The sequence below is a fragment of the Moschus berezovskii genome, chromosome Y (genome assembly GCF_049115385.1).
Source record: "Moschus berezovskii isolate FMDL1 chromosome Y, NW_MosBer_1.0, whole genome shotgun sequence".
Classification (NCBI taxonomy): Eukaryota; Metazoa; Chordata; class Mammalia; order Artiodactyla; family Moschidae; genus Moschus; species Moschus berezovskii.
Window position 1 is genome coordinate 12,446,344 of NC_142489.1, and position 20,626 is coordinate 12,466,969.

At 37.3% G+C, this 20,626-nt stretch overlaps 1 protein-coding gene across 5 annotated transcripts in view; it reads right to left on the bottom strand.

Moving 5' to 3' along the window:
* Positions 1–986: 986 nt before the first annotated feature.
* LOC129557942 (zinc finger Y-chromosomal protein) overlaps positions 987–20,626 on the bottom strand; it is a 79,995-nt gene continuing 60,355 nt past the window's right edge. For 3 of the 5 annotated variants that reach the window (XM_055428593.2, XM_055428594.2, XM_055428595.2), the window contains exons 4-8: positions 14,349–14,498; positions 13,801–13,944; positions 6,176–6,331; positions 5,354–5,494; positions 988–4,572 (exon numbers count right to left, since the gene is read on the bottom strand). In XM_055428593.2, the coding sequence (XP_055284568.2) occupies positions 3,389–4,572; positions 5,354–5,494; positions 6,176–6,331; positions 13,801–13,944; positions 14,349–14,498 (1,775 nt within the window). In that variant the 3' untranslated portion in view covers positions 988–3,388. Of the gene's footprint in view, positions 4,573–5,353; positions 5,495–6,175; positions 6,332–13,800; positions 13,945–14,348; positions 14,499–20,626 lie in introns of all 5 variants that reach the window. The other 2 variants (XM_088834461.1, XM_088834460.1) reach the window with 1 other exon arrangement.

The following is a 20,626-nucleotide window of genomic DNA, read 5'->3' on the forward strand; positions in this document are numbered from 1 at the left end:
TTGCATATCATTGTTAATGAATTAAAGGCCAACTGTACACTTTAAGTGACTTAGGGATATCCCTGGTGGTCCACTGGATAAGACTCTGCACTCCCAATGCAGGGGGTCCCGATTCGATCCCTAGGCAGGCAACTAGATCTCACATGCCCCAACTAAGAGATAGCAAAGTAAATAAAAATAAATATTAAAAAAAACCCTGACATATAATGGGTCAATTTAATCTCAATAAAAATCTGAATGTCCCAATAATTTTTAAAAATTCTTTACTGTGATACCATAAAATTATTATGTTTTCATGTGCTAATTCCAATGTGATGGTATTAGTAGGTAGGGCCTTTATGACTCAATTTTGGTCACGAGGATACAGTCCTCACAAGTGAAAATATGCCCTCCTTCATATCTCCCTCATTCCACCATCATGTGAAGATAAAAACAGAAACTGGCAGTCTATGAAGAAGGAGCAATCAGTCTCTGCCTTGACCTTGAACTCCTCAGCTTCTGCAACAGTGAGAAACACTTAACCTGTTGTTCATGAGCTACCCACTCTCTGGTATTCCACAACAGCATTCTGAATGGACTAAGACAACTCCTGATAATTTATAGTCTAGCTTCTAATTTTACCACGGCAATAACCCATTCTGTCAGTGTTTATAACACACCTCCAAATTGGGCACAAAAGGATAACTAAAGGACAGGCTCTTTGCTACAAAGATAGTAATCATCTCCACTGATTTTTGTGATCTCATACTGAAATGAACTTTAAGTGCTCTAAAGCAATGATTTTTATACATGGGAAACCTCAGAATTTGGAAATGCTGAAAAAAATAAATCTTTTCAAACATAAAAGAAAAAAATTTTTTCAAAATCATGATATTTAACAGGATTCAACAATCAACTACTGTAAAGTATTAACCTGCAAAACCACAAGAAACATTTCTGACCAAGTCAAAAAAGGGCAACTAAGCATTTTGAACACATTCCCACCGCTACACAGAGAACTTAAAAATCCAGAAAAAACAGTCTACTGTTTTATGTTTATTAGATTTAACAAAACTATATATATTTTTTCCCCTTAAAGAAGTATTACTTTGTACTGGTAACAGACTAAACACTGAGTATCAGGAAAATAAGTCTGATTTTTATTTTTGCATGTTACTCTCAAGTACACATTTATAATAGTGTCACATTTTTCTGTATGAATTTAAGTATTTTACAATGTACAGAAGAAGGAACATACAATATTAACAGATTATTTCAACAAATAACTTATGTTTTCTAAAAATTGGTACCTCTTTAAAACATTAAACTGAAACATCCTTTTTTTTTTTTTAGCTTTGCTAATCAAACTGTTTTAAGGATTAAAACAACTTCAACTAATATCAGCACATAACAGTAAGTACAATTTAATTTTTTCTTTATGAAGACAAATATTTTACCATATTTACTTGACCAAATCCTTAAATACCTTTTGAAGGTTTCAATATTGTGCTTAAAAACAACTGTCTGACTCCAGAATATGTGAGAAATATGTAAAGTTCTGTGTTCTTTATATTTCAGTATATTCTTTAAAATATAAATAGCTATTTATCTGTATTAATTTTACAGAATGTTCTAAAATTCATAAATGTAAACTTTCATTAAACATTTTCTGTTACTTTGGGGATTAACAAATTCACGGGAGATTTAAAAGATTCTTACACACAGAAAGTTTTCTAGAACAGGACAACAGATGGATACTAAAACGGTGGGGACATACATGGAGGCCAAGAAGGCAGAGGTTCCAAAATCCATCCTGTGACTATGGCTTGCATTAAGTTTAAATTCCTATGTACCTAAAGCACTTGATGTAGAACGAGAATAAATTAATCTAGCCTTGACTGGCTGTCAATAAACCCAAACACTTTGATTTCTAATCCTATTAACATAACTTCTGAACACGAATATTAATGGCACAGAGAAAGGCAAAAGGTGAAACTTTTACAGCAGGAGTAGAAGAAAGCACCATATGATGAAGTTGACCTATCCTAAGAGAAGAAAAATTTCTAATCTCCCCCAGTGTGCCAGTATATATGTGCCAGTGCTAATTTAAGCACTAAAACACTAAAAAGTGTTTAACTGTGGTATAAAATTTTTATTAACATAACCAAATTGTAATTAACTGCTTGAATTCATTTTATATGTTAAAATGTCAACACTTGTCAAGTTTAGTTTGCAGTAGTCTTCAATATGTAGAGCTACTCCTTTGTTACTCTACCATCTTATTCTCTGAGATGACAGTTTCTTTAAAAGCTTCTCAGTCAGAACTGAGACACAAATGTCTTGATACTCCATTAGCTTTTCAGAAAATTTTTAAGGTATAAAGATGAAGCGCTCTTATGTAAGCATTCTATCTAGAAATAATTTTTCTTTTCCAATTATCAAAGACTGTTATCATAACTTTTTATAAATATACTAGCATCATTTTTTCCCCCTAATTCTCCAGCTAAATTTTAACCTCTAAATTATAAGCTGGGGAAAATGCTCCTTCATATACCCTGGATCTTCCAGGTTATATAGTACCTTTTATTTTTTCCATTATAGACTTAAAATTTGGGATTGGGTGCTCATGTACATAAAATAAGCAACAAAAAGGTACACAATAAAATTTGGGGGTACCTTACAGATAACACAACTATTCCAAAACAAAGGCGCATAGACAAAAGAATAAAAAACAAGAAAAGCAAAACCTTTCAATATGACTAAAAGCATGCTATGCTGGCAAAAAAAAAAACACAACACTACAAACAGGGTAAAACTAAGCACATTTCTTCTGTTAAACAGGATGAAAATTAAACACAAACCTAGCCAATATTCTATATTCAGCAAATGTAGAGTCTCAAATGGGACGTTTCATGGTCATGTGACCTGAAAATGTTAACCCAGACAAGGAAATGACTTTCATTTTGTAATTTAGACCTGACAGTAAAATCTCTCATTGACATTAGCAGATGTTTCTGTTTAATGTTAAAAATTTGTGTGGGAAAAATGAGAAAGTGATTACTTTAAGAGTTACCAATATTATGCTTTTTTAAATCTTTACGTGGTCTTAGAAGAGTACCATACAGGTGAATAAAAACTTAAATAATAAAACTTTTAAGACTGAAAAATTCAATATAGACTCGTGGATTATTAAAAACAAAATTTTGGTTGCTACTTTTCCTTACTTAAACTGAAAAGGATGCAGAACATTCTACTGAGTAAAATGCAAAGTTAACAAGAAGAAATAATCCTACCTGTACATAGTATAAATCAATATACAGTACTGTATGTGAACAAGACTGACTAGCTTTAAAATGAAATTTCTGCTTTCAAAGCCAATATCTCTACAAAGTCTATAGAAGTATTATTGTTAGGGAACGCCAACTTCTTTATGATGTCGCGTTATGTGCTGGTTCTTTTCTGAAGGTCTTCGGAACCCTTTCTTGCAGTACTCACAACGGTGAGGATAGTCTTTTGTATGAATGGAAATAACATGCCGTTTAAAGCCTGAGGCATCTGTAGTGCTATATTCACAGTACTCACACTGATACACTTTCCTGCCACTGTGTGTCTTCATATGCTTTTTAAGCTCATTCTGTTGCTTAAATCCCTTTTTACATCTCTTACACCTAAATGGAAGATCTTTTGTGTGAACTGAGAGAATATGGCGACTTAGAACAAATGGATCTGCAATCTTAAAATCACAATGTCTACACTGGTGCATTTTTTTACCCTTGTGGGCAGCCACATGCTTCTTGAGTTCTGATGGCCTGTGAAAGCCTTTATCACACATGTCACACTTATGGGGGTAGTCCTTTGTGTGAACTGAAATTATGTGACGTTTCAAATCGCTAGAGTTTGAACTCTTGTGGTCACAATGCAAGCACTGGTGTGTTCTGCTTTCTTGGTGGATAAGAGTATGTTGCTGAACCTCTTTGGTATCTGAGAAAGTCAGAAGACAAATGTCACACTTGAAAGACATTTCTTTACTATGCTTAGTTTTTACATGCGTCTTCAAATTAGAAGAGTCTGCAGACCTATATTCACAGTACTGGCATTGGTACGGCTTCTCTCCAGTATGGATTCGCATGTGCTTTTTGAGCTCTGATGGGTGACGAAAACCTTTACCACACTCTACACATATATGAGGAAAGTTCTTACTGTGGACTGCCAAAAGGTGGCGATTTAATAACCCTTGTTCAGCTGTCTCATACTCACAGAATTTACATTTATGCATTTTGTTGGCTCCTTTTTCCTTATGCACCATTTTGTGAGTGAACAAAGCCCCAGCATGGGAAAAATGCTTCCCACACTCATCACATTCAATGGCCTTCTCTGCCTTGCTGGTAAGCTTGTGGCTCTCCAGGTGACTGTGTAAACTTATCTTCTTATTGGTAGTGTAATCACAATCAGTACAGCGGTACTTCTTTTTGGTAAGGTGTTCAGGATGGTTTTTCATATGCCTTTTCAAAAAACCTCTCGACTTAAATTTTTTCCCACAAATCATACAAGGATAGACAGTCAAGGGATGTCCATCAGGACCAATAATTATTGCTAAGAAAGGAAAAGAAAGGAGCATGAGTGATCAAATGGAGTTTAGTTGTCGTCTCCTAAAGCAAATAAAGTGAGTTCTGAACACATTTACAAGTACTCTTTCTTATACATCACACTTTTCAACAAAAAACATAATTATCATAGTAATAAAGTGAATTTGGTCCAGAAAACTCATAATGACTGCACCAATTAAAATAGAATAAAAAAGCAATTAAAATATATGAAGCAGCAAAAATTGAAAGCCATTATTTGCTTAGATATCTGGGGAAAACATTCATAAACCATTTTGGTTTTATGTCAGTTGTCAATTTTATTTTAATTGACAGTGAACTACAATCACAGCCATACAAATTTCTACTGTGTGAATCACTAGACCAGCTATACAGAAAAGAAATACATTCAATTAACAACTGCATTATTTGTCCTGCTTCTCTGTGAATGTGCCTGCTTCATGCTGACACAAAACGACTTTAAATTTTTTCATTTAAAATTAACCAACATAACATTTGAGTGATTTACTTGCATTTCCAATAAAGTAACCTGATAGTTTTCAATGTTTTTCCTGAATTACACTCTGATTCAAAACTGTTTCTTTTTATGAAAGGAAATCATCCATGAATATCACTTAATTCTTAAAAACTGTATTTTCAAATTCAGTACACAAAAATTGCATGTATTCTAGCAACTAAAATGCCATCACAACACCGTTACAGAATATATACTGGAATTTCCTCTGAGAGCTCGCAAAGCATGCTGTGCTGTGGAGCCTGTGTGCCCTCACCTGTTTGGTACTGCCTGGAATCAGGTCTTCTCCTTTTCTTTGGTTTTTGTTTAGCCAGTCTGCCAAGTCCAGCAGACTCATCTATGTGCAAGAGAGCACTTGCAGTGCCATTCCGATTTTCAATTCCATCAGAATTATTACCTAACAATGTGCATTAAAAAAATTATACAGTATGATAAATTATAAAGAATTAAGGGCTTTTTATTAATGACAACAATATAAAGCCATTATACTCATGAATGAGAGAAATTCCCTACCTAGGAATAAACATTTGGCATATTTATATAAGATGAAAGGAAATGCCTAGCTTCCAAATACAGCATCATTTTCCCCCATTAACCCTCATTCTCGATCAAATAAGTTACATATTAAAGATGAAAAAGTTTGAGCTTGAAAATCTACGTGTATGTACGCTCAGTTATGTCTGACTCTTTGCGACCCCATAGACTGTAGCCCGTGAGGCTCCTCCGTCCATGGGATTTCCCAGACAAGAATACTGAAGAGGGTAGCCACGCCCTCCTCCAGGGTATCTTCCCAACCAAAGGATCAAACCCAGATCTCCTTCACTGGCAGATGGATTCTTTACCACTGAGCCACCTGGGATGCCCCCTGGAAGTCTTCATACTTCTTAAATAACATAAGCATAAAGAAAGTTCCTATTAAAGTTACAGAAAAATGATAGACCATATCATTTTTCTCGGTTTTTACTTAAATCAGTTGATTAGTATTCATATTTCTGAAACCTGAGACAAGAAAACCTAATGTTTACTTTTGAAATCATGTTCAAGAACCATATAATCCTAAAGCTGCAACGTGACTTACCGTAAGCTGCTGCCCACGCTATTGGCATGAAAGTTTTGATTTCACTGTCATCCATTTCCTGTTCATGAACAGTGGCAGCAGCTGCTGCAGCAACAGCAGCATCTTCCTCTCCTACAATCACTTCCATATAAACTTCATCTGCAATTTCAGCAACATCTGAGTAAAATTAATAGAACCACTTTTGTGAGCAAGTTTACAGACCAGATATGAAAACTATTTTTATTTGAATTCTGTTAATAAATAGAAAGTTCAAGTGTTACATACCTAGAATATTACTTTCACATAGTAAATACACTATAAACATTTATTCAATCAATCATTTTCTTGGTTTTCACCGTAATTTGTTTATAAAATGACATCTTGAGTAGATATCCAGACTCATTGATATTTTTCTTTGCACTATGGCAGTACAATAATGTTTGTCATAGAGGGCGGTCCTAAGATGGCAGAGGAATAGGATGGGGAAACCACTTTCTCCCCCACAAATTCAGCAAAAGAACATTTGAACGCTGAGTAAATTCCACAAAAAAACTTCTGAATGACGGCAGAGGTTATCAGGCACCCAGAAAAGCAGCCCATTGTCTTCGAAACGAGGTAGGAAAAAAATATAAAAGATAAAAAAAGAGACAAAAGAGGTAGGGATGGAGATCCGTCCTGGGAAGGGACTCCTAAAAAGAGAAGCCTTCAAAACCAGGAAACACTCTCACTGGCGAGTCTGTGGCAAGCCTCAGAACCTCAAAGGGCAACATAACCGCGAGGAAAAACAAATAAACAATTAAAACCCACAGATTATGAGCCAACAGTAACTCCCAGCAGAGAAGCAGAGCAGACGCCCGCATTCCCCACTAGTGGTGGCATAGAGGTGAGGGCTGCGTTGCTTAGACTAAGGACTGGGTAAATGCCCGAGGGCAATCTGAGGGAACTGACATGAGATAGCAAAGCAGACTGTGGGATAGCTACCCCACGAAAAGGCGAAAGTCCTAACCTAAGAAACCGCTAGGCCCATCCCCCGTCAGGGAGGGCAGCCAGAGCCGGAAGGAGGCAATCACAGCCCCAGAGAGGCATTGCAAGAAACTGCAAGCAGGCTTTGTTGCTAACCAAGACTTCTTGGGATTCTGGACAGTAGACAACTGCCTGAGAAGGTCCACCGGTTGTACAATCAGAAAACTGAGCTGAAGGGACAGGGAGGAGATAAGTCACAGCTACCACACTTGCCAAACACCTGGTCACCTGAGTTGCTTGGACAGGGGAAGGGCACAAAACGCAGGCCCAATCAAGTCTGCACCTTTGTGGAGTACCCGACCCTGAGCAGCTTAGACCTGGGAAGTGCATACAACCCAGGGACAGCCGCAGACAGTTCCCGGCAGAGCAACCTACAGCCTAAGCAGTATAGACTGGGAAAGCATACACGCTGTGAGCGGGGCCAAACCCAGTGTGGCCCAGGCACTGCAAGCACGCCCCACAGACCCAAGGTTATTTGTTTGCAGTGTTCCTCTTTCCCCACAGCACGACTGAAAAAGTGAGCCTAAAAAAGTGTCCACCACCGTCCCCTTGTGTCAGGGTGGATATTAGACACTGAAGAGACCAGAAAACAGAAGAAGCTAAAACAGAGGGAACTGCTTTGGAAGTAACTGATGGAGAAGTCTTGAGGCTACTGTAAGAATAAGACTGATGACCAGAGGAAGGAGGCTTAAGTCCAAATCCTGACAACACCAGAGAATGCCTGACTCCAGGGAACATTAATTGAAAGGAGCTCATCAAATGCCTCCATACCTACACTGAAACCAAGCACCACACAAGGGTCAACAAGTTCCAGAGCAAGACATACCACACCAATTCTCCAGCAACAGAGAAACATAGTCCTGAGCTTCAATATAGAGGCTGCCCATAGTCACTCCAAACCCACTGACATCTAATAAATTCATTACAGGACACTTCATTGCACTCCAGAGAGAAGAAATCAAGCTCCACCCACAATAACACCAACACAAGCTTCCCTAACCAGGAAACCTTGACAAGTCCCCGTCCAACCCCACCCACAGTCAGAAAACTCCACAATAAAGAGAACTCCACAAACTGCCAGAACACGGAAAGGCCACCCCAAACACAGCAATATAAGCAAGCAGAAGAGGCAGAGAAATACCCAGCAGGTAAAGGAACAGGATAAATGCCCACCAAACCAAACAAAAGAGGAAGAGATAGGGAATCTACCTGATAAAGAATTCCGAATAATGATAGTGAAAATGATCCAAAATCTTGAAAACAAAATGGAGTTACAGATAAATAGCCTGGAGACAAGGACTGAGAAGATGCAAGAAAGATTTAAGAAGGACCTATTAGAAATAAAAGAGTCAATATATAATGAACAATGTAATAGTGAAAGAAGTGAAGCCGCTCAGTCGTGTCCGACTCTTTGTGACCCCATGAACTGTAGCCAACTAAGGTTTCTCTGTCCACGGGATTTTCGAGGCAATAGTACTGGAGTGGATTGCCATTTCCTCCTTCAGGGTATCTCCTAATCCAGCGATCAAACCCGGGTCTTCCACATTGTAGACAAATGCTTTACTATCTGAGACACCAAGGAAGTATGAGAGCAAAATCACTCTGGAGGGAACCAACTGTAGAATAACGGAGGCAGAAGATAGGGTAAGTGAGGTAGAAGATGGAATGGTAGAAATAATAAATGAAACTGAGAGGAAAAAAGAAAAACGAATTAAAAGAAATGAGGACAATCTCAGAGACCCCTGGGACAATGTTAAATGCTCCAACGTACGAATCATAGGAGTCCCATAAGAAGAAAAGAAGAAAGACCATGAGAAAATACTTGAGGAGATAATAGTTGAAAACTTCCCTAAAATGGGGAAGGGAATAGTCACCCAAGTCCAAGAAACCCAGAGTCCCAAGGAGGAAGAACCAAAGGCGAAATTAACAAAGATCAAACACAAAGAATAAATATTAAAAGCAGCAAGGGAAAAACAACAAATAACACAGAAAGGGCTCCCCATAAAGAAAACAACTGATCTTTCAACAGAAACTCTTCAAGCCAGGAGGGAATGGCAGAACATACTTAAAATGATGAAAGAAAATAACCTACTGCCCAGATTACTGTACCTAGCAAGAATCTCATTCAAATATGAAGGAGATAGCAAAAGCTTACCAAACCAGCTCTCCAACAAATGGTAAAGGATCTACTCTAGACAGGAAACACAGAAAGGGTGTATAAACTCAAACCCAAACAATAAAATAAATGGCAATGGGATCATATTTCTCAATAATTACCTTAAATGTAAATGGGGTTGATGCACCAACCAAAAGACAAAGGCTGGCTGAATGGATACAAAAACAAGACCCCATATATGATGTCTACAAGAGACCCACCTCGAAATGAAGGACACATACAGACTGAAAGTGAAGGGCTGGAAAAAGATATTCCATGCAAACAGAGACCAAAAGAAAGCAGGAGCGCAATGCTCATATCAGATCAAATAGACTTTAAAACAAAGGTTGTGAAAAGCGACAAACAGGACACTATATAATGATCAAAGGACCAATCCAAGAAGAAGATATAACAATTATAAATAGATATGCACCAAACACAGGAGCACCACAATATGTAAGACAAATGCTAACAAGTATGAAAAGGGAAATTAACAATAACACAATAATAGTGGGAAACTTTAATACCCCACTCACACCTATGGATTGATCAACTAACAGAAAATTAACAAGAAAACACAAACGTTAAATAGACCAGTTAGACCTAATTGGTATCAATAGGACATTTCACCCCAAAACAAAAATTTCACTTTTTTCTCAAGCGCACACGGAACCTTCTCCATCATAGATCACATCCTGGGCCATAAATCTAGCCTTGGTAAAATAAAAAAAAACCCTGCAATCATTCCAAGCATCTTTTCCGACTACAATGCAGTATTATTAGATATCAATTACAGGATAAAAACTATTAAAAATTCCAACATATGGAGACTGAACAACACGCTGCTGAAAAACCAACATCATAGAAGAAATCAAAAAAGAAATCAAAATATGCATAGAAATGAATGAAAATGAAAAAACAACAACTCAAAACCTATGGGACACTGCTAAGGGGAAGGTTCATAGCAATACAGGCATACCTCAGGAAACAAGAAAAACATCAACTAAATAACCCAACTCCACACCTAAAGCAACTAGAAAAGGAAGAAACGAAGAACCTCAGGGTGAGTAGAAGGAAAGAAATCGTAAAAATTAGGGCAGAAATAAATGCAAAAGAAACAAAAGAGACCATAGCAACAATCAATAAAGCCAAAAGCTGGTTCTTTGAGAGGGTAAATAAAATTGACAAACCACTAGCCAGACTCATCAAGAAACAAAGGGAGAAAATAAAAATCAATAAAATTAGAAATGAAAATGGAGATATCACAACCAAAATACAAAGGATCATAAGAGACTGCAATCAGCAATTATATGCCAATAAAATGGATAACGTCGAAGAAATGGACAACTTCTTTGAAAAGTACAACTTTCCAAAATGAACCAGAAGAAATAAAAAATCTTAACAGACCCATCACATGCACGGAAATTGAAAGTGTAATCAGAAAATCTTCCAGCAAACAAAAGCCCAGGTCCAGACGGCTTCACAGCTGAATTCTATGAAAAATTTAGAGAAGAGTTAACACCTATCCTACTGAAACTTCTCCAGAAAATTGCAGAGTAAGGTAAACTTGCAAACTCATTCCATGAGGCCAGCATCACCCTAATACCAAAACCTGACAAAGATGCCACAGAAAAAGAAAACTACAGGCCAATATCATTGATGAACATAGATGCAAAAATCCTTCACAAAATTATGGCAACCAGAACCCAAGAACACATTAAAAAATCATACAACGTTACCAAGTGAGCTTTATCCTAGGGATGCAAGGATTCTTCAATACCTGCAAATCAGTCAATGTGATACACCACATTAACAAACTGAAAAATAAAAGCCATATGATTATCTCAATAGATGCAGAGAAAGCCTTTGACAAATTTCAACATCCATTTATGATAAAAACCCTTCAGAAGGCGGGAATAGAAGGAAGATACCTCAACATAATAAAAGCTATACATGACAAACCCACAGCAAACATTATCCTCAGTGGTGAAAAATTGAAAACATTTCCCCTAAAGTCAGAAACAAGACAAGATGCCCATTCTCTCCACTACTATTCAACATAGTTTTGGAAGTTTTAGCCACAGCAATCAGAGCAGAAAAAGAAATAAAAGGAATCCAAATTGGAAAAGAAGAAGTAAAACTCTCACTGTTTGCAGATGACATGATGCTCTATATAGAAAACCCTAAAGACTTCCACCAGAAAATTACTAGAGCTAATCAATGAATATAGTAAAGCTGCAGGATATAAAATCAACACAGAAAGCCCTTGAGTTCCTATACACTAATAATGAGAAAATAGAGAAATTAAGGAAGAAATTCCACTCACCATTGCAATGAAAGGAATAAAATACTTAGGAATATATCTACTTAAAGAAACAAAAGACCTATAGAAAAATAAAAAACTGATTAAAGAAATCAAAGAGGACACTAATAGATGGAGAAATATATCGTGTTCATGGATCGGAAAAATCAAGGTAATGGAAATGAGTACTACTACCCAAAGCAATCAAGATACCAACGGTATTTTTCACAGAGCTAGAGCAAGTAATTTCAAAATTTGTATGGAAATACAGAAAACCGAATAGCCAAAGCAATCTTGAGAAAGAATGGAACTTGGGGAATCAATCTGCCGGACTTCAGGCTCTACTACAAAGCTACTGTCATCAAGACAGTATGGTACCGGCACAAAGATGGAAATATAGAGCAATGGAACAAAACAGAAAGTCCAGAGATAAATCCATGCATCTATGGACACCTTATCTTTGACAAAGGAGGCAAAAATATTCAATGGAGAAAAGACAGTCTCGTTAACAAGTGGTGCTGGGAAAACTGGTCAACCACTTGTAAAAGAATGAAAGTAAAACACTCCCTAACACCATACACAAAAATAAACTCAAAATGGATTAAAGATCTAAATGTAAGACCAGAAACTATAAAACTCCTAGAGGAGAACATAGGCAAAACACTCTCCAACATAAATCACAGCAGGATCCGCCGTGACCCACCTCCAAGAATATTGGAAATAAAAGTAAACAAATGGTACCTAACTAAATTTAAAAGCTTCTGCACAACAAAGGAAACTGTACAAGGTGAAAAGACTGCCTTCAGAATGGGAGAAAATAATAGCAAAAGATGCAACTGACAAATAATTAATCTAAAAAATATACAAGCAACTGCTGCAGCTCAATGCCAGAAAAATAAATGACCCAATGAAAATAGGGTCCAAAGAACTAAACAGATATTTCTCCAAAGAAGACATACATATGGCTAACAAACCATGAAAAGATGCTCAACATCATTCTTTATCAGAGAAATGCAAATCAAAACCACAATGAGGTACCATTTCACACCAGTCAGAATGGCTGCTACCCAAAAGTCTACAAGCAATAGATGCTGGAGAGGGTGTGGAGAAAAGGAAACCATCTTACACTGTTGGTGGGAATGCAAACTAGTACAGCCACTACGGAGAACAGTGTGGAGATGCCTTAAAAATCTGCACATAGAACTTGCAAGATGACCCAGCAATCGCACTCCTGGGCATCCACACCGAGGAAACCATAAGTGAAAGAGATACATGTACCCCAACGTTCACTGCAGCACTGTTTGTGATAGCCAGGACATGGAAGCAACCTAAATGTCCATCAGCAGACGAATGGATAAGAAAACTGTGGTACATATACACAATGGAGTATTACTCAGCCATTAAAAAGAATACATTTGAATCAGTTCTAATGAGGGGAATGAAACTGGAGCCTATTATATAGAAAGAAGTAAGCCAGAAAAAAAACACCAATACAGTATAATAACATATAATAAGGAATTTAGAAAGATAGTAACGATAACCCTGTATGCAAGACAGCAAAAGAGACACAGATGTATAAAACAGTCTTTTGGACCCTGTGGGAGAGGGCAAGGGTGGGATGATTTGGGAGAATGGCATTGAAACGTGTATATTATCATATGTGAAACGAATCGCCAGTCCAGGTTCAATGCATGATACAGGATGCTTGGGGCTGGTGCACTGGGATGACCCAGAGTGATGATATGGGGAGGGAGGTGGGAGGGGGGTTCAAGATGGGGAACACATGTACACCCATGGCGGATTCATGTCAATGTATGGCAAAACCAATACAATATTGTAATTCAGTCAGTTCAGTTCAGTTGCTCACTCGTGTCCGACTCTTTGCAACCTCATGAATCACAGCACGCCAGGCCTCCCTGTCCATCACCAACTCCCGGAGTTCACTCAAACTCATATCCATCGAGTCGGTGATGCCATCCAGCCATCTCATTCTCTGTCGTTCCCTTCTCCTCCCGCCCCCCAATTAAAACTTAAAAAGTAGTAATAATAAAAATAATAATGTTTGTCATAGTTCTACTTTTTTCTCTTCAAGTAGTGGTACGGTTCTAAAAATTTAAAGCATACAGAAACATAAAACACTCTCCCACAAAAAGGCCACCTACTTACTTAAATCTTCATCTCCTTGTTGAGAGTCACTGACTGTCATATAAACCATCTTTTCCCTTGGCACACGAATACTGTTATTCTGATCAAGGAGTTCACCTCCATGATCATTCTCAGGCTCACTCTCCACAATATCGACAGTCCCACCTATCAGGGAAGGTAACAATTCCAAGTATTCATGTGAAAACTTCATTTTCTCCTGTTTCAGCTTAATAAGTAATTAGCTCTTTCAATACTTTTGTATTAATACAACAAAAACCTGTTTTAAAAGTTAACTTCAGAAACGATTACAAGTATTTTCAGTCCAAAACACCCAAAAGTAATTAGGTTAAAGTGTTTGATCAGGATCTTCCCATGTTTAGCAAGGGAAAAGAATCTCTCTGCCACTGCAGGAGAGGCAGGAGATGCAGGTTTGATCCCTGGGTTGGGAAGATCCTCTGGTGAAGGAAATGGCAATCCACTCCAGTATTCTTGCCTAGAGAATCCCCTGGACAGAGAGGTGGACACAAATGAGCACAAAGAACACATAACGGGCTGAAGGTTCTCCTTACCTAAGTCATCCTCTCCAGGGTCAGCTTTAAAAATATACACCTTAATGACTTCAGGACAAGTGCCATCCACCTTACAAGGATCAATTTCTGACTCTGTGTCTATGGTCATACCAGTGGAACAGTCCTGTTCCATTTTGCCATCATCATCCACTAAAAAGGCAAGAAAGACATACATACTAACAGAAGAAACTTAAATATTACCATTTTCAAAAATTCTTTTTTTCCAAATATAAGCTCTAAATTGATTCATGTAAAACTCAATGATTCTACCTAGAAAGTAGATAACTCAATGAATAAATCTTGAAAGTTTCATAAAATTTTAAAAATTCTGCAAGCTACTAAGGTAAAATACTTAAAAGTAAAATGCTGGTAATTTAGGAAACTAACAAAAGTAATGAAATAACATATTTTACCTTTGGATATACGTATCAGTAAGGGAAAAAGCATTTTACAATCTCAAAGTTCTTGTGGAAAATGTCCTACTAGCAAAATCAGCAAGTGTTACCTCATGTTTACTACTCCTGAATACTGTTTGGTTTTATCTGTTTGTATTAGAATTATATATATTTTTATTTTATATTACATATATTTTTAAAAAATCAGAATATGATTTTCAAGAAAGCATATTGCATTGTTCAGTATAAACATCAAACTGTTTCATGTAAAATTACATACTCACAGACAAGGTGAGTATGTAATACATACATGCATATAATACATATAAACACACATACTTGAGTTTTGTAAAAAGTGGTAAGTCTGGGTCACTGCTTGCAAATAAATCCATACTTCAACATACTCTTATAAACCCTAAAGAAGGTTAGATTTTTTGCAAAAAAGACAAACAACTCTTTGCTATCAATTGACACATGATTTCCAATAGTAGAGACTTGAAAATAAAGAACAAACATTTCATATTTTAAACTTTATAACAGAAGAAAAAAAAAAGTGGCAGCATTATGCTTAAGGTTTGGGAACTTAGAAATCTCTCAAAGAAACAGATTCTGGATAAAAATAACATGAAAAATGTAATTCCCAAATCACATAACCTTTCATGCATTGCTATCTGTGGCACAAAAGAAATTTTGGTGAAGAGTGATAACCAAGCCAGTATAATTCAATTCATCATCAACGTGTGCATTAAGCAAAGATTAAAGGAGTGTCCTCTCTGTTTTGGCCACTAACTCATATATCCTGCAGAGCTGCACAGAGAAGCAGAACCAAAGCCCAGAGAAAGAATATGATAATGTTAATAACATACTTACCATTTATTAAGTGATTACCTATTCAATAACTTAATGCTTAGCAGATAGATTTTAAATTACTGTCAACATTTTAAAGGAGAGGAAAGATGTTTATGCAAGTTGAATGACTTATCTGAGGTCACACAGCTAATGATCTAAACAAAGCATGTGTATTCAGTCATGTCCACTCCTTGCAACCCCCTGGACTGTATGTATTCCATCAGGTTTCTCTGTCTATGGGATTCTCCAGGCAAGAATACTGGAGTGGGTTACCATGTCCTCCTTCAGGGGATCTTCCTGACCCAGGGACTGAACCCAATCCTCATGTTTCCTTCATTGGAAGGAGCATTCTTTACCACTAGCACCCCCCGGGAAGCCCTAAGCCAGAATACAAAACCTGACCCATGTGACTCCCAACTAACATTCTTCAACTTTCAGTATTTTAAGAATATTTTCTCTGATATTTAAGGTGACTTTCTGGAAAAGCCAAAAATCAGTATATTTAACCGAAGATGACTTCCCTGAAAACTGATCAGTTGAATATGTTCATGATTTAAGTACAATTCACCTAAGGCTGTGGTGATGGTTTTGACTATGTAATTTTTTATGCCTTAAATTCTTAACAATGGTTTAGAAAGAGCTGAGAGTTTGGAATTTTTAAAATACTTCCCCAAATCCCCCATCATTTCCTTTAAAAGATCAGAAAATTACCTCTGTTTAAAAAAATTCTTACAAAGAAGTACAGAATATTCTTATGTGGAATATTCAGATAAATTTGGTATTACACTCATGAAAAAAGGACACGTTAGTTTCTTACTTACTACAAATAAACACTATCACCTTCCCTAAGAAATTACTTCATAAAACTGCTTTCCAACAGTATTCTGAAATCTTACAAAAGCGTAAATCCTTCGATAACCCATACAATAACATAACACCCAAACAAAGTCAAGAATGAACACCTACATTGGCTTACAGTAACTCAGAAGTCACTGATGTTCTTGATGAAAAGTGTTTTAGTGAATGCTGTGGGTGTCAGACTGAAGCAGGTTGAGAATCTGATGAAAGATGTCAATTTCTTTTATGCTTAGTTTAAAAAAGGAGGACAAAGTACTCCAGAATCAAGGCAATTACTATCTAACTGCTAAATATTTAAGCATGTTCAAAGTCTGTGGATAATAAAGAAAATGAGATTCTGGAATTAGAAGACTGGTGAACTGCTAAATCAGGATCTTGGAAGGAAAGAGAGATTAGAAACAAACATCAAGAAAATTTCCTTATACTGGAGAACAGGATGCACATTATTTGAGTCCAGGAAGTAAACAGCAACAGAAAGATAGGTACATTTTTTGGGGGCAGAGGGCTGGACAGTAGTGAGAAAGGTAGAAAGCAAGAAAAAAAAAAAAGTCCTGACTTGTGCTTTCAAGCACATATAGACAAGAGGCGGCAAGGACTCAAGTTTAAAAGTAAGAGACTGGTAGACTGGGATAAGAACTTGATGACTGAGGGAGAATAAGTTGGTAGATGAAGTTAATGATACCAAGATTCAAAAAGCCCAGCTTGTTGAACTCTTGGCAATTATTAATAAATACATATACACACCCACACCTCCTTCCCTAAACTGTGAGTTTATCTAAAATGTTTTGATAATGTTTAATAAATACAGCTTGTGAGGACAAAAAGGTATAATGTCCTTAACTCTGGGTCTGATATGTACATAGCCTTTTTTTTATCAAACCTGAATATTTCTGCATGACTACGTATCAAACTACTACGATATATCAGACCTAATTAAGATTATTTCCCTTAAAGTGACTTGGGGGTGTCAAACTAAGATAGCATTAGAGGGTGAAGATCTCAGCAAAGGAGGTAGGAGAATCCAGAATAAATCTGTAATTCTTTGGAGAACCAACCGCTAAGAACCTTAATTGTAGATGAAGCTGACTTCTTTGGGCAAATCTGAAAAAGCTGAGTCTAAGTGTGAGTGAAAGTTACTCAACTGTGTCCAACTATTGCCAGTGCCATGAACTACAGAGTCCATGGAATTATTAGGGCCAGAATACTGAAGTGTGTAGCTGTTCTCTTCTCCAGGGGATCTTCCCAACCCAGGGATCAAACCCAGGTCTCCCACACTGTAGGCAAACTCTACCATCTGAGCCACCAAGGAAGCCCAAGGTATTAATACTGGAGTGGGTAGCCTATCCCTTCTCCAAGGATCTTCCCAACTTGGGAATAAAACTGGGCTCTCCTGCACTGCAGGCAGATTCTTTACCAGCTGAGATACCAGTCAAGCCAGGTACTGAAAAACAGAATGTTCCATGTTTGTAAGAACACACTAGATTATTTTACAAGTGGTAGTTTGTACGTAATCGTAAAATAAAAAAATCGTAAAATAAAAATTTTCAAATTGCAAAATATCACATATTTACCTGTAGCCTGTAAAAGATTCTTCTAGTTGTTTCTGTGGTTTTAAAAATATGCAATAAAGGGAGTTTCCTAGCCAAGCAGTTAAAAATTCCAGGCTTTCACTGCTTGGGCCTTGGCTCAATCTCTGGCCAGTGACTGAGACCCTGCAAGTCCTGTGGTGTGGCCGTAAAAAGAAACAAACAAATGAACAAACCACAGCAGAGCTTCTTCTCTGCACCAAATTAGAAAAATAAAAATTAAAAAATACAGGTGTCCTGTTACTACTCAACCTGATTTTAAAACTAATTTAAAAGTTAAAATTTAAAACCTGCATAAAATTGAGTCATGTAACAATAAAGAAAGACAGCTTCAGAATAAGGCCGATCCAAACACAATTTCTGGAAATTAGGGCTGCTTCTAATTGGAGCTACCTTCTACATGGCATTTTAGAATTTATCTGGCAGTTCTAGACATTCTGCCTCCCTCCTCACAGATAAAGTTTTGGGGTGGCATGTTAACTACCAAAAGTGAGCTTACTAAGTAAAATTACGGTGATGGAGAAGGAGTGAGAAAGATGTTTTCAAGAACTGTTTCATTTTTCACCAGGTTATGTTATTTTACTTCTCTAAACTTCTGGAAAAAATTGTTTATGATTTTACAAGGAAAAAAATGTTATCAAATTTGCACTGCTACTGCACTTTTTCTATACCTCATAAACTGAGGTATCTTTTACCATCTGTTATGATACGTTAAAACATAAAATACAAATATATGGCTTTGCTCTCCATTTACTTAAACTGCCTAATATTTCAAGATCAGGTCATCATTAAAATTTATCAATCACTACTCGTATCCCAGGAACCTAATGATTATCTACTGGATCTTCCCTCTCCAGGTTTCCCACCTATTGCCCGGACACCACCACCAGTTTACTTTACCATCCTAAAACCATCCCTGTTATCCTTTTCTACCACGTAAAATAGAAATGGGGCTTCCCCATCAGCTCAGCAGTTAAGGAATGGGCCTTTAAATGTAGAAGATCCAGGTTTGATCCCTGGGTAGCGAAGATCCCCTAAAGAAGGAAATGGCAACCCACTCCAGTATTCTTATCTGGGAAAACTCACAGATAGACAAGCCTGATGGGCTACAATCCATGGAGTCACAAAGAGCCAGACACAACAGAGCACACACACAGCAATGACTAATAAATGGGCTCCCCAAATGGCTCAGATGGTAAAGAATTCATCTGCCAATTAAAGAGACCCAGGTTTGATCACTAGGTTGGGAAGATCCTGTGAAAAAGGAAATGGTAATCCACTCCAGTATTCTTGCCTCAGAAAATTCCACGGACAGAGGAGCCTGACTGACCTCTTCTGTGGCTGAGAGGTCACACAAAAGTCGGACACAACTTAGTGACACTTAATGACTGCTTCCCTGGTAGCTCAGAGGTTAAGGCATCTGCCTGCAATGCAGGAGACCTCAGTTCAATCCCTGGGTCGGGAAGATCCCCTGGAGAAGGAAATGGCAATCCACTCCAGTATTCTTGCCTGAAGAATCCCATGGATAAAGGAGCCTGGTGGGCTACAGTCCACAGGGTCACAAAACAACTAACCGACTTCACTCACTCACTCACTAACAACAACAATGACTAATAATGTTGATCTTCTAAACGCTTACTTTTTCCTTTGGTGAAATATGCACTCAAGTTCTTTGCCCGTTTTCAAAATTAGGTTGTGCTTTTCTTACTGAATTGTAAAAATTCAATATTCTGGTTCCTAGACCCTTGAATATAGGCTTCAGAAATACACAGAAATATTTTCTCCAACACTGAGTTATTTTTTCACTTTGTTGACAATGTCTGAGGAAAAAAACATTTCCAAATATGACATAGTTCCATTTATTTTTCCTTTGCTGTTTGTGGTTTTTGGTGCCAAATCTGAGAAGCTGCTGCCATTCAATTTAATACTTTCACCTAATTTTCTTCACAGTATTTTAGAATTTTAACCCCCACATTTAAGTCTTTTTTTCTTTTTTAAGGTTAGTTTTTAAAATACTCAACATTTTATTTTTTTGGTACACTGGGTCTTCTTTGCTTTGTGCAGGCTTTCTCTGGCTGTAGTGAGAAGGGTGTTACTTTCATTATGGTGCCCAAGACTCTCATTGCAGTGGCTTCTTTTGTTGCGGAGGACAGGCTCTAGGCATGAGAATAAGCAGTTGCAGCATGTGGGCTCCATAGTTATGGTGCCAATAACTTGGTTGTTCCATATCATTTGGAATCCTCCTGTACCAGGGGTCAAACCCATGTCCCCTGCATTGGCAGGTGGACTCTGTTCCACTGTGTCACCAGTGAATCCTACATTTAAGTCCCGAGTTATTTCTGTGTATGTTCCAGATAGTGGCCCAACTTCATTCATTTATATGTGGATGTAAAAAGTATCCCAGTACAGTTACAGTTATCCCAGAATTTATTATCAGCTGAAGAGACTATTTTTTACCTTACTGAACCATCTTGACAACTTTGTGAAAAATCAACTGACCACAGATGTACAGATTTATATGTGTGGACTCTACTTTATTCACTTACACGTCTATCCTTATTCAATACTAGTCAGTCTTGATTACTGCAGC